Source organism: Cervus elaphus, chromosome 25, assembly GCF_910594005.1.
Source record: "Cervus elaphus chromosome 25, mCerEla1.1, whole genome shotgun sequence".
Lineage (NCBI taxonomy): Eukaryota > Metazoa > Chordata > Mammalia > Artiodactyla > Cervidae > Cervus > Cervus elaphus.
The window spans coordinates 5,194,017-5,208,626 of record NC_057839.1 but is presented as its reverse complement, the minus strand read 5'-3'; the positions used below and the strand labels follow the sequence as shown (position 1 = coordinate 5,208,626).

Below are 14,610 nucleotides of genomic sequence, written 5' to 3'. Positions count from 1 at the left end.
CAGAATCAACTTTATAATTATGGGGAAGGCAGAAGACATGAGCGCAGGTTCAGATTAAGGGGCAAATGCAAAAGAAGGAAACAAAGGCAGTCCTTTTTGCTTTGTTTCAGCATACCATGGGAGGCAGTATTGTGCAGTGGTGACAGGTGGATTCTGTAGTCAGCCTGGCTGGATTCAAAGTCAAAGTTCTGTCAGTACTAGCTATGTGATTGTTTCTGTTTCCTCATCATGAAAATGGAGCAACTTTGCAGCATCTACTTCAGAGAGTTGAGAGAACTACATGAATTAATACTTGAGAGCACATGTAGAGCATTACTATTTAGCACATAAGCATGAAACAAATGTTAATTATTATTTTCTTAATAAAATGTAATGGTCATCGGCTGAGATAATTAAAGACATTAAAGGAAAAAGAAGTGAAAGTCATCTTGAAGAATTGCAAATAAGCACTCACAGGTCGTAATATTAAAGCGACAAAGTCAAGATGATTGAGTGGTTTTCTTCTGCCACGTTCAGCCATTTGGGCACAGACTTAAATTAGACCAAAGATTCACCACTCTGGCTACAGTTAGAATCACCTGGGGAGCTTTTAAAATTTAACTCAAGGACTCCTGTTTTAAAACTTGACTCAGGTCCAGTGGCTAAGGCACCACACCCCCAGTGCAAAGGGTCTAGGCTCAGTCCCTGGTCGGGGAACTAGATCCCACATGCCGCAACTAAGAGTCCATATGCCACAAGTAAAGATCCTGCATACTGCAATGAAGATCAAAGATCCCACATGCTGCAACAAAGACCCAGCAAAACCAAATAAATAAAAACTTAACTCATATCTCAGGTCCTCTCCCCACCACCCATCCCATTCTGATTAATTTGGTCTGGGGTGGGAGTCTAGCAGACTTTTAAAGATACCCAGGTGACGCTCATGTGCAACCAGAGCAGAGAAGTACTGGAACAAAGGATGAGTTTAACGGAATGAAACTGACTGGGGTTTAACTGAAGTTTATGGTTTTTCCAGGGGAATTCAGAGGAGAGATCAAGAGAGTGATTAATTATGGATAACAGAATCTAAGTTAGTTAAGGGAAAAATTAAAGACTTCCATGATGTAGAGTGAAAAGCTGGTAGAGTCTAGGGCTTGGAGTTCCCACTGGAGTTGAAGTGTTAGTATGCAAGGGACTGTGAAGCTGAAACAGTTCATGATTACATATCTTTATCCCAAATGCCAAACACACTTGCTGCCCTCACGTGTTCTACCATATAAACAACACCAAAATTTAATTCAAGTACACCATGAGAATTATTCTCTTTTTGATGACTCTTTTTCAAAGACCAGTCCCAGAACTTATTATTTGAATCTAATTGACCTAAAGTGCTTTTGTTCTAAAAGGATCACCATGTTGGAAGCTCAAATATAGAGGACAAAATCTACTCTAGTTTAAGTAGGAAGTCATGCATTACAGAGTATCAAGCACATGACAGAACTGATGAGGGGCTTGAAGCAACAGATACTGGATTTCCAGGAATGACTACTTACCAGAGCTACACTGTGAAACTAGGCTGAGCAATGTTTGTAACTGTCAAGGTTGATGTCCTCCGTCTGTGGTGAATCAGTGAGATAAAGAGCAAAGACCAACAAGTAAGAGAGGTAACTAACGCAGACCAATGTAATCCTAAATCATTTGCACGCTGCTTCTTAAGCGAGATGGAAAAGTGCTAATAAGTGTTTGAAACTACGTTTCATTGTATAAGACGTCACAAAGTCAAGAAACATGCAATTTTATTTCCAAGAGTTATTGGTCAATAAAAATGTTTAAAAATAACAGTCTTCCTAAATAAATAAATATGGCAATAAAAGAGTTATTGGTTACTTTGTCAAATAATATGCTCAATATATCTTTGCTATCCTGATAGCTTTTCAGGTGGGGTATCTTTAAATTTAAAACAATGGGTCTAATTGTTAATCTAAAAAAATATACAATAAATACTATTTTCCTCGTTATTATGCTTCTTTTTCCAGGTCAGCACTTAGATCCATTGCTTTAAATTTTAGAATAGTTCACCTGAAATTTTATGGAACATTTAAAAATGTAACTAATATACTGTTTATACCTAAGTTTTTCCTACGTTCCCCAACCTCTTGGACAGTTTTCATAGTAAAAACAGTTCAGGCCAACTCTCTTCTCTTTACTTTTAATACCCAGAATCAATGTGAATGTATTTTAAAATGAGGGGGAGGGAAGGTTTCACAACCAGAATCTAGAGAAAATGTGAGTAACAGATTATTCACGTTAAAAAATTCATTGTAACCAGCTAGAAAACAACAAACACTATTTCAAAGAATTATCTCTTCAAATAACACAAATCACTTTTTTTTTAGGTTATAAATTTCACCATACTTATTCTCTTTTGAATTATTCTTTGCATGTGCTTCCTTTTCTTTTTAACTTTTCTTCGATTTTTTTTTTCTTAATAGATGTGTCTCAAGGCTCATAGGAAGTACTATTATTAAAAAGAATACTAGAGGTGGGGTCAAATTTTCTGGGTTTAAGACTGAGTTTTAAAGGAAAATTACCTTGCCTTATATTTACATCTGCAATATACTTAGAACCGACATTTGGGTAAGGTAGGGAGAAATAGGGATCAAGATTTATTTTTTTTGTGTGTGTTATGCAAATTGAATCAGCTTCAGTTTTCAAAGAGTCTACCCTTCTCCTTTGTATCTGTGGTCATTTTTTTGGCCACAAACCAAATGAGCAAACGTATCTGGCTCTGATTATGGACTCTTATTCTCTTCCTTTGACAGATGTCTCTATGTTTGCATTCATATTGAAAGGTTGTTGCTGAACGATAAGACGCCGGGATTCTTGGCCTCTGGAGGAGACGAATTCAATATGGGGCCAGAGACGAGGCTGGATCGCTCAGAGCTTTTGTGTAATAAAGTTTTATTAAAGTATAAAGGAGATAGAGAAAGCTTCTGACATAGGCATCAGAAGGGGGCAGAAGGAGTACCCCCCTGCTAGTCTTTAGCTGTAAGTTATATAGTCACTCGCAATCTGTTAATGAAAAGAAAGGAATGTCTTAAAATTTAGAATGGCACCAGATAATTCATCCCCGGCCATAAAACAATTGACTTGAATCTTGTAGAAGGGCAGATTCCCACACAAATAGTTTCGTTTACATAGATTAGGGAACAATACCTGAGTAAGTAGGTTGGGCCATTTGGCGGAACTTGCAGAGTCTGGAGTAAATTAACATATCTTAAGACAAACATTTCCATAAAAAAAATGTATTGGTTAACTCAAGGTTTGAGAATAGTTAGCTTCAGGTGGAACCAGGTGTCGTGGCAACACAGCATTTTAAGAGAAACCTCCTTTTAAATTTGTATAGGGAAGAAAAAAAAATATCGCTGGTTTGTTTCCTCCTGCCGCTTAAGAGAGATAAAAATGTCTGGCACTTGCAGCCTATTTCTTCTGTTTGGAGACCCCTAGCCTTCCTGCCTGTTACCCTCTCAATATCACACTGAATTGATTATCATCTTACAACAAATCTCTGTACCTGATAGTATAAGTCCATTACCTTTCTTCTCCTTCAAAATTTTCTGGTATATTTTTGGCTTTTTTATACTTCCATATAAATTTTAGGATCAACTTGTCATGTTCCAGGACAAAAAATAGCTTGCAAGGAATTTTATTGAAACCGTGTTGAATATTTAGATCAATGTGGACAGAAGTGATGTCTTTATTATGGGATCCCACTATTTATTCAGATCTTTAGGTTTTCTCCATGATGTTTCGTCATTTTCAGTGTAGAGGCTTTTTACATCTTTTCATTGACTTTAGCTCTAGGCATACGATAAAATTTATGCTATTGTAAACAGTGCAATTTGAGCTTTTTCATTTCTATTTGTTTACCTGGTATAACTGGCTTTTTAAAAAATTGATCCAGTTTTCAATTTTAGTAGTCTATCTACAAAGCGTTTTATTTTTATTTTTTTTGCACATACTGTCATTAACATCTTAAAATAATGACATTTTAAAACCTCTAATTTTAACAATTTCAGACTTACAAAAAAGTTTCAAGAATATTAAAAAAAGTACATTCTTTACCCAGATTTTCCAAATGTTAACATTTAACAACATTTGCTTAATTATTTCCTTTTTGATGTATATACATGTTCTTCTGAACCTTTTGAGAATAAGATGCAAAACATAAAGCCTTTTTTCCTTAAATATGTCACCATGAATTTCTTAAAAACCAAAGGCAGCACAATTATCAAATTCAAGAAAATAACATTGACAAAAATGTTAATAAATGTCATACCATCAGCTAATCAAATGCCACTTGTCCCATTAATGTTTTCTATTGCAAAAGAATATTTCATGTGGCAGGCTGTATTCACATATAATATGTATCCTTAGTCTCTTTAAATCAGGTTCAGCTCCTCCACCTTTACTTGCCCTTCATGATCTTGGCATTTTGAAGAATATGGGCCAGTTTTTGAAGAGAATGTCCCTCTTCAGAATATTTCCTTCAGTCAGGCCTTCAGAATATTTCCTCATGATTAGAAGCAAGTTATGCAATGTATGGCAAGAATACCATGATTGCGATGTATGCTTTCCTTACTACTTTACATCAGGAGGTACATGCTATCAATTTGTCTTGTTACTGCACCGGCAAAACCCAGTGGGCCCCTGGGAAAGGGAAGATGGGATCTAGGTGAGAAGACAGAGTCTACCTCTTCTTTGGGGCTTAGTCTGGTTTCACTTGCCTGTGGAGGGCTGTGTGCAGCAGAGGTCTTGCACCTAGCCCGTCAGATTAGAGCTCCTAGTGTACAAACCACCATTCCTGACACCTGGATTTTGGGAGCTGTGTGTAGAAGCACTGTGCAAGGCACTTCAAGTCAAGATGGCAATGCAGGCAGTGTGCAGAGGCGCTGCGCCTAGCACTGCAGTCTGAGCTGCCTTGAGCCACACAAGTGCACCTGCCCAGGAGGACTCCGGCCACTCGCCCCCGCTGACAAGAACCCCAGGGTGCTGCCCCACCGATGGCCTTTCGGGAGTACACGTACTCTGCAGTGGTTCCCAACACTTTGACACCAGGGACAGGTTTCATGGAAAAAACAAATTTGGGGGGGGGGTGGTGATTTTGGGATGGTTCAAGTGCATTACATTTGTTGTGCACTTTATTTCTAATCTAACGTGAGGCACCAGTCCGTGGCCTGGGGGTTGGGGACCCCTGCTCTGGAGTGCAAGTTCAAACCTCTCATTCTCTGATTAAAGACTAAAGACTTCCTTTGCTTCTGAACCAAACTCGGTCTGATTCTATTGGTTCCAAAGACACTGGGCAGGAGAACCCTTGCTGGGGACGGACTTGGGAGTGTCAATGCCAATTTGGGCACCCCAGAAATGACAGAACATGGCCTTTTCCCCTGCACCTATCCCGTAGTCTCTGGGCTCAACTTGCTCCAGCCAGAGGATGGCGGAGACTCTGGGAGGTTCAGGTGAGGATGACTGCCTCTGATCTCTGAGTTCCCTCTTGAGGGGAGGAGCAGCTTTATTCAAAGCACTCTGCCTGGAAACTGATACCCAGGTGTGGTGTACACACAGTGCAGCCCCCAGAGTCATCTGGATTGTACCCCTTGAAATGGTCACACTGCCACGTGTCTGAGCATCAGAGACTGAAACTCATGCGTGCCTGCCCACTGCTCCAGCTGGCTTTTCCAAGGTCCCAGACGCCGGCTGACAGTGAGGGACAAGAGGGAGCGACAGCAGTCTTGCATGCTGACTCAGCAGCAGTGCTGGCCTCTTGACCTCTGTATAGGCAGGAGAGGCCGCGCCAGGGCCGTTCTCCTCACCAAACTCCAGGGCCACAGCAGCAGCATTCCCTTTGTCACTTTGAGCTTGATAAAGGAAAGGGGACACTGATCCTTTAAGGACTCAAGCCAGTGGCACAGGGCCAGTGTGCTTACAAAGAGGACACAAGTTCTTGGGTAAGCTCTCAAACTCAACAAGGGGCCAGGCATCCCAATGCTTAGACAGTGCCAAGGTGAAGGGCTGTGTTACCATAAGAACCGTGAGACCAGATCCAAACTTAAAGTTTACAGTCAGACCATTACTCATGAGGAGAAGCCACAATGCTCCAAAAGAGCCAAAGGACTATGAATCATGGGGGTTACTGTACTCATGGGGGATGCTAGTGACTCAGGCCAGGGGTACTATATACATATGGATATATATATATATGTATATATATACATATATATAAACACTGTGTATATTGTCCACAAATATACACAGTACTATATTTAAAACAGAGTGAAGTAAGCCAGAAAGAAAAACACCAATACAGTATACTAACACATATATATGGAATTTAGAAAGATGGTAATGATAACCCTGTATGCGAGATAGCAAAAGAGACACAGATGTTTAGAACAGTCTTTTGGACTCTGTGGGAGAGGGCGTGGGCGGGATGATATGGGAGAATGGCATTGAAACATGTAAATTATCATATGTGAAACAAATCACCAGTCCAGGTTCCATGCATGAGACAGGGTGCTCAGGGCTGGTGCACTGGGATGACCCAGAGGGATGGGATGGGGAGGGAGGTGGGAGGGGGGTTCAGGATGGGGAACACATATACACCCATGGCGGATTCATGTCAATGTATGGCAAAACCACCAGAATACTGTAAATAAATAAATAAATAAAACTGAAAAAATAAAAATAAAAAGGGCTTCCCATCCCATGGACAGAGCAGTCTGGTAGGCTCCAGCCCACTGGGTCATGACAGAAGTGACTGAACACACACACATATTTAAAATAGCTAACCAACTAGGACCTACTGTATAGCATAGGGAACTCAGTTCAATATTCTGTAATAACCCCAATGGGGAAATAATTTGTATAAGAATGTATACTGGTATGGGTATAACTGATTTACTTTGCTCTACACCTGTAACTAACACATCCTTGTCAGTCAACTATACTCTAATATAAAATTAAAATAAATTAAGGGAAAAAAAAAAAAACCCAGTCTCCATAATAAAGGTAACAGCCACAGTGGTGACAGTGCCCAGGACACTGGCCTCAACTTCAAACTGTTAGAAAAAAATTGATACTTGAAGTAGGCCAGGCCTTTAAACCCCATACAAAACTCTGCTGACCACCGAACTGCCCTAGATTATCTGTTAGCTGACCAGGGAAGGGGTCTGTGTGCTCACCAATACATCGTGTGGCTGTTATGTCAGTGCAAGTGTCCTGACTGGAGAAAAGTGCAGACCGGCCACTGGAAAAAGCAACTTGGCTAAGAGAAGCCCTTCAGCCTCCTCCAGTTGAACAAACTCCGAGTAGAATGAAGCAGGCTCTCCCCAGCCTCACTTGGTTTCTACATTTCCTGAACTCCTTAATAACCATTGTTCTCTTGCTGATATCTGGGCCGCGCATTTTAAATTATCTGGTCCTTTGTTTCCAAAAGGATAGAATCTGTAAAACTCCAGATGATTTTTACTCAGGGATGTAAACATTTAGGACGAAAGCCAGTGACGACCAAATGTATCTAAAGGTGGCTGGAGGAAGTTCTGTTCCTCTCCCCGGGGTTACAACTACACCCAAACACAGCAGAAAACAGTAACAGAAGATGGGCCATCACCGCCACCCAACTTAGTGTCCCCCAAGAATGAGGAGCGGGACACGGCGGAGAAGGGGTTTGTCACCAGCAAATCTAGGTAATAACGTTTAATCTGTTCTTTTGGGCTTAGTCTAGTTTCACTTGCCTGTAGGGTGCCGTGGATGGAGGCCGGGCATCTAACACTGGATTAGCGTTCTTGATGGAAAACCGCTGCTCTGGACACGTGAGCTCCGTGAAACTTGCGCAGAAGTGCTGCTCGCCGTGCCGCAAGCCAAGATGGCGGCAGCAGTGAGGTGAGCGCCCAGTCAGCCTGGCCCGCGAGAGCTCCGCCCCGCCCTTCTCAGGTTGAGTCTGTGGAGCGGCCCTCTGAGGGCCTTTCCTCGGAGTGCATGCTCCAGAGTTTGAGCTCCTGTTCTCTCCATTCTTGGATCAAAGAGAAACCTTTTTAACTTTTTGCTTCTGAGCCAAACTCAGCCTCACCCTATTGGCTAGAACACCAGGTAGGAGGACACTTGTTGGGAAAAACTGGGAGGGTGAGTAACTTTCCTGGTGATGTTTACAGTGATCAATGATTAGGGTGATGTCCTTTAACTTTTCCATGTGAAGGTTACTAGTTTTCCCCTTGTAAATGTTTTGTATTTGTGGAGAGATGCTGTCACTTCAGTTCAGTCACTCAGTCATGTCGGACTCTTTGTGATCCTATGGACTACAGCAGGCCATGCTTCCCTGTCCATCACCAGCTCCTGGAGCTTACTCAAACTCATGTCCATGGAGTCAGTGACGCCATCCAACCATCTTGTTCTCTGTCATCCCCTTCTTCTCCCGCCTTCAGTCTTTCCCAGCATCAGGGTCTTTTCCAATGAGTCAGTTCTTCACATCAAGGTATTGGAGTTTCAGCTTCAGGATCAGTCCTTCCAATGAATATTCAGGACTGATTTCCTTTAGGATGGACTGGTTGGATCTTCTTGCAGTCCAAGGGACTCTCAAGAGTCTTCTCCAACACCATGGTTCAAAAGCATCAATTCTTTGGCACTCAGCTTTCTTTATATTCCAACTTTCAACCCATGGCTTTGAATAGATGGACCTTTGTTGGCAAAGCAATGTCTCTGCTTTTCAATAAGCTGTCTAGGTTGGTCGTAACTTTTCTTCCAAGGAGCAAGCGTCTTTTAATTTCATGGCTACAGTCACCATCTGCAGTGATTTTGGAGCTCCCCAAAATAAAGTCTCACTGTTTCCACTGTTTTCCCATCTATTTGCCATGAGGTGATGGGACAAGATGCCATTCTTAGTTTTCTGAATGTTGAGTTTTAAGCCAAAGTTTTCACTCTCTTCTTTCACTATCATCAAGAGGCTCTTTATTTCTTTTTTGCTTTCTGCCCTAAGGTGGTGTCATCTGCATATCTGAGGTTATTGATATTTCTCCCGGCAATCTTGATTCCAGCTTGTACTTCATCCAGTCCAGTATTTCTCATGATGTACTCTGCATGTAAGTTAAATAAGCAGAGTGACAATATACGGCCTTGACATACTCCTTTCCTGATTTGGAACCAGTCTGTTCTTCCATATCCAGTTCTAACTTGCTTCTTGACCTGCATACGGATTTCTCAGGAGGCAGGTCAGGTGGTCTGTTATTCCCATCTCTTGAAGAATTTTCCACAGTTTGTTGTAACCCACACAGTCAAAGGCTTTGGCATAGTCGATAAAGCAGAAATATTCTTTAACTCATCATACTTTTAGTCCACTAGTTTTAGTATCATTTGTTGACAGTTCTTTACTGAAACACTTATTATTATAATAATTACCAAAAAGAGATTTTTAAAATTCTATCATTCTTTCCACTTTTATTAAATGGGATTCTACTGTGAGAAAAAGTTTTTCCTTCATTATCTATTCATTCATGGATTTATTCATTTATTTAAAACAATATGGGCTCATGATTTCCTATTTTACACAATAGTCTATAATCCATTACTATTATTCATTGAGGGCTCTCCTGGTGGCTCAGTGCTAAAGAATCCGCCTGCCAATGCAAGAGACATGGGTTCAATCCTTGGGTCGAGAAGATCCCCTGGAGAAGAAAATGGCTACCCACTCCAGTATTCTTGCCTGGGAAATCCTATGGGCAGAGACACCTGGCAGGCTACAATCATGGGGTAGCAAGAGTCCGACGCAGTTATTCAGCAACAGTCATTTATTTTGATGCTCAAATTGTCCTAGATTTAGACAGCAGGAGTCATCATGATGCCCCCATCATTCTGTGACCATTTTCCTACTTTTTCAGACAAGATGTTTAGGGCTCATCTCATTTCAAGACCTTCTCAACCTAATCCTGAAAGTAGCCAGTTCTGAAAGAAATGGTTCATATCAGTGCAGAATGACATTAAGAAACCAATATCTGTATGCTAAATGTATACATGTGCTTATTGCTACTGAGATGTTATCGCTTCTAGGGTTCAACAGATAGACTTGGAAATATACAAACACTTCTGTGTAAGTGTGTGTGTGTGTGTGTGTGTACTTGCATATATGTATGTGTATATGTAATTGCATATCTTCACTCTAATTTTTAAAATCTATCTCTCCAAAATCATGAGTTCATATCAACACCTTCAATTCCAATCTAACATCACAGGTTCGTTTTTAGTCTCCTTTTTCATTACTCTAGCTTCCCCCTTCACTCATTTTCATTTCTTTGCCCAACAGTGAGAAATGTGTCTCTAATTATCCACAATACATTGTTATTTGTTCAATCCTTTAGTCCTTTTGCAAATGTTTCCCCACTCATCTTTTGTTGGATGATCCTCAAGGAGGGTTCATAGGCACAAAAATCACTGAGTTTTTAGCATGCTTAAAACTGTTTTCCTTTGGTCTTGATGCCTCAAGAATAGATTCAATGAAAATAAAACACTTAGTTCACACACTTTTTTCCTTAAAAAAATTTTTTAAACAATATTGAAACATTTTTCTGAATGCTGTTATGGGAAAGTATTATCTTATTTCTGTAAGTTGATATTTTCTGCTTGAGTTCTGAAGAATTTTTCTCTATTTAAAAACCCTAACAGTCTGTTCTAGATCAGTTTTCTTAGTTTTGAGTGTTGTGTTATACTTTGCTTCTCCTTCAAATGGCTTTTGAGAGGGGGAGAACATGAAGTTCATGAAGCGGTCTTGTTTCATTTCCTTCACATAATAGATTTTTACAGTTTTAGTCTATGTCATCAAAATTCTGGAGTACTTTTACAAAGTTCCTAGTCAAAGGGTGCCCCCTTCTGTCAGTGCAATGAAGTATAGAGTCTTTCATAAAGAATTTTTGTTCTCAGTGATAGGGGAATCCGGAGGAAGTTCTGAGTCCAGTAATATTATGGTTGTTCAAGTTGTTCAAGCTGAATTTAGAAAATGCAGAGGAACCAGAGATCAAATTGCCAACATCCATTGGATCATTGAAAAAGCAAGAGAGTTTCAGAAAAATACCTACTCTGCTTTATTGGCTATGCCAAAGCCTTTGACTGTGTGGACCACAACAAACTCTGGAAAATTCTTAAAGACATGGGAATACCTGACAACCTTACCTGCCTCTTGAGAAATCTGTATGCAGGTCAAGAAGCAACAGTTAGAACTGGACATGGAACAACAGACTGGTTCCAAATCAGGAAAGGAGTATGTCAAGGCTATATATTGTCACCCTGCTTATTTAACTTATATGCAGAGTACATCATGAGAAACACTGGGCTAGAAGAAGCACAAGCTGGAATCAAGATTGCCGGGAGAAATATCAATAACCTCAGATATGCAGATGACACTGCAGAAAGTGAGAACTAAAGAGCCTCTTGATGAAAGTGAAAGAGGAGAGTGAAAAAGTTGGCTTAAAACTCAACATTCAGAAAACTAAGATCATGGCATCTGGTCCCATTGCTTCATGGCAAATAGATGGGGAAACAGTGGAATCAGTGAGAGACTTTATTTTTCTGGGCTCCAAAATCACTGCAGATGGTGACTGTAGCCATGAAATTAAAAGACACTTGCTTCTTGGAAGACAAGTTATGACCAACCTAGACAGCATATTAAAAACAAGAGACGTCATGGATTTTGTCATAGCAGCACTTTTGAAAATAACTGTTTAAAAGTTATAAATCTATACTTATTGTACAAACTAAGAAAATGCAGAAAAACAAAGAGAAAATTAAAAAGCAGAGATGTTACTTTGCCAACAAAGGTCTATCTAATCAAAGCTATGGTTTTCCCAGTAGTCATGTATGGATATGAGAGTTGGACTATAAAGAAAGCTGAGCACTGGAGAATTGATGCATTTGAACTGTGGTGTTGGAGAAGGCTCTTGAGAGTCCCTTGGACAGCAAGGAGATCCAATCAGTCCATCCTAAAGGAAATCAGTCCTGAAAATTCATTGGAAGAACTGTTGCTGAAGCTGAAATTCCAATACTTTGGCCACCTGATGGGAAGAACTAACTCATTTGAAAAGACCCTGATGCTGGGAAAGATTAAAGGTGGGAGGAGAAGGGGATGACAGAGGACAAGATGGTTGGATGACATCACTGACTCAATGGCCATGAGTTTGAGTAAACTCTGGGAGTTGGTGACGGACAGGGAGGCCTGGCATGCTGTAGTCCATGGGGTCGCAAAGAGTCGGACACGACTGAGTGACTGAACTGAACTGAACTGAATATTATGGTGCTTTTGTCTTTGAAGGCCCCATGTTTTACCTTTTGTTTCTTTTCTCCTCATTTTCCAGTCTGCAAAGGGAGCCCATCTCCTTTTTGATGATGGGGAGCTTGGCTAACATGACAGAGTAGGAAGACCCTGAACTCACTTCCTCTCATGGGCACACCAAAATGACAACATTTACAGGGCAACCATGGATAAGAAAGACCAGAGTCTGCCAGAAAAGACCTTCTACAACTAAAGAAGGAACCACAACAAGACAGGTAGGATGGGCAGTGTACAGGTAGACTCACAACCCATATCTGGGAAGACCATGCACAAACAGGGAGAATGATTACAATCACAGACATTCTCCCCAAGGAAGAACAGGTCTGAGACCCACACTAGGCTCCCCAGCCCAGAGGTCCTTGACTGGGAAGAAAAGACTGCAGAATGCTTTTGCCTTAAAGGCCAGTGGGACTTACTTCTGAGAGACCCAGAAGGCTATGGGAAACAGACTCCACTCCTAAAGGGTGCACACAAAATCTCACATGCTCTAGGACCCGGGGCAGAAGCAGTAATCTGAAAAGAGCCTGAGTCAGATTCAACTGCTCATCTTCGAGGGCCTCCTGGACAGACAGGAGGTAACTGGAGCTCACCTGGGGACATAGACACTGGAGGCAGCCATTTTGGGGAACACATTCTACCACATGGACGCTGGTGCTGGCTGCCATTTTGGAGTCTTCCCTCTGCCCTATTAGCACTGGGACCCAGCCCCAGCCACTGGCTTATCCTCAGCAGTACTGTGACACCTCAAGCCAAGCAGCTAGCTGGGCAGAAGGCAGGCTGCCTTAAGAGACCCCGAGCCTACAGCCACAGCAACATACAACCCTGTCCACCAGAGAACCCAGAACTGGGCCCCAAAACCTGGTGGCAGGCACTAGCCCAGGACCCCAGGGCCCAGTAGCCAGAGACCTTGGGACCCATTCTGCCCCCTAGTGGACAGGCACCAGCCCCAGGACCCACTCGCCTCCAGCCCTGCCCACAAGCAGACTGACACAATTTTATAGTAATTTTCAAAAATCAGGTAGTACATGTTGTCCAACTTTATTCTTCATTTTAAGTTTCTCTGGTTGTGTCAGTTCATTGCATTTAGAATCACATTTTAAATTTCTATAATAAAGCCTGCTTGAATTTTCACTGACATTGTATGGAATCCACAGGCAAATTTCAAAATTCAGGTTTTTTGCTTTAGATGTTTTGAGGCTCTCTTGTTAGGTGCCGATTTGTTAACTGTTCTACCATCTTGACAGATTGACACTTTTCCCATTATATAATGTCTTCTTGATATGTAAGTTCATCTAATAAAGGATCTTGGGAATTTGGAGGCTAAAGTAGAAAAAGATAAGCCCATGAAAGGCAGTAACACACAGTAAGCTTTACTGCATGGCACCTGGACAGGACTGCCTGAGAAAGTTCTCACAGCATAAGACTATCCAGAGGTTACAGATCAGGAGCCACAATCCAGAAGGGGGTAGCAAGGGAACTCCTGGGGAAGAAGGAAACTGGAAAGAGCCCACATGTTGAGATTATGTTGTTAAGCATAATAACATGGCAGCCGTCTGTATGTCTTCCTTAGGAAAATGTCTGTTCAGGTTTCAGATTGCTTTTTCTTTTTTTGTCATTGTATGGTTTCTTTATATGTTTTGGGTATCAGTGCCTTATCAGACATATGATTGCAAATATTTCCTCCCCTTCAGTAGGTTGCCTTTGCATTTTGTTGATGGTTACATTTGCTGTGCAGAAGTTTTTTAATGTGATATAGTTCCACTTGCTTATTTTTGCTTTTTCAGCATCTGTTGAGATGATCATATAATTTTCATCCTTAATTTCATTAATGTGGTATAGTACACTGATTGATTTGTAGATGCTGAACCATCCTTCCACCCCTGGAATAAATCCAACGTAATCATCTTATGTGATCCTTATAATGTATTGAATTTGACTAGTTAGTATTTTGTTGAGGATTTTTGCATCTATGTCCATTAAGGATGGCTTCCTTTATGGCTCAGTGGCAAAGAATCTGCCTGCCAATGCAGGAGATGTGGGTTTGATCCCTGGGTTGAGAAGATCTCCTGGAAAAGGAAATGGCGACCCACTCCAGTATTCTTGCCTGGGAAATCCCATGGACAGAGGGGATTTGGCATGCTACAGACCATAGGGTCCCAAAAGAGTCAGATACAACTTAGCAACTGAACAACAACAGCCACAACTGTCAAGGATATTGGACTGCAGTTGTCTTTCTTTTTTTCAAATATGCTCTTGTCCCT

At 41.2% G+C, this 14,610-nt stretch overlaps 1 protein-coding gene across 1 annotated transcript in view; it reads right to left on the bottom strand.

Moving 5' to 3' along the window:
• The window catches only part of DOCK2 (dedicator of cytokinesis 2), a 484,628-nt gene extending 476,810 nt beyond the window's left edge, over positions 1–7,818 (bottom strand). Inside the window, exon 1 of the mRNA XM_043887430.1 lies at positions 7,773–7,818. Within this exon, the coding sequence (XP_043743365.1) occupies positions 7,773–7,803 (31 nt within the window). The 5' untranslated portion in view covers positions 7,804–7,818. The remainder of the gene's footprint in view (positions 1–7,772) is intronic.
• Between the last annotated feature and the right edge of the window lie 6,792 nt (positions 7,819–14,610).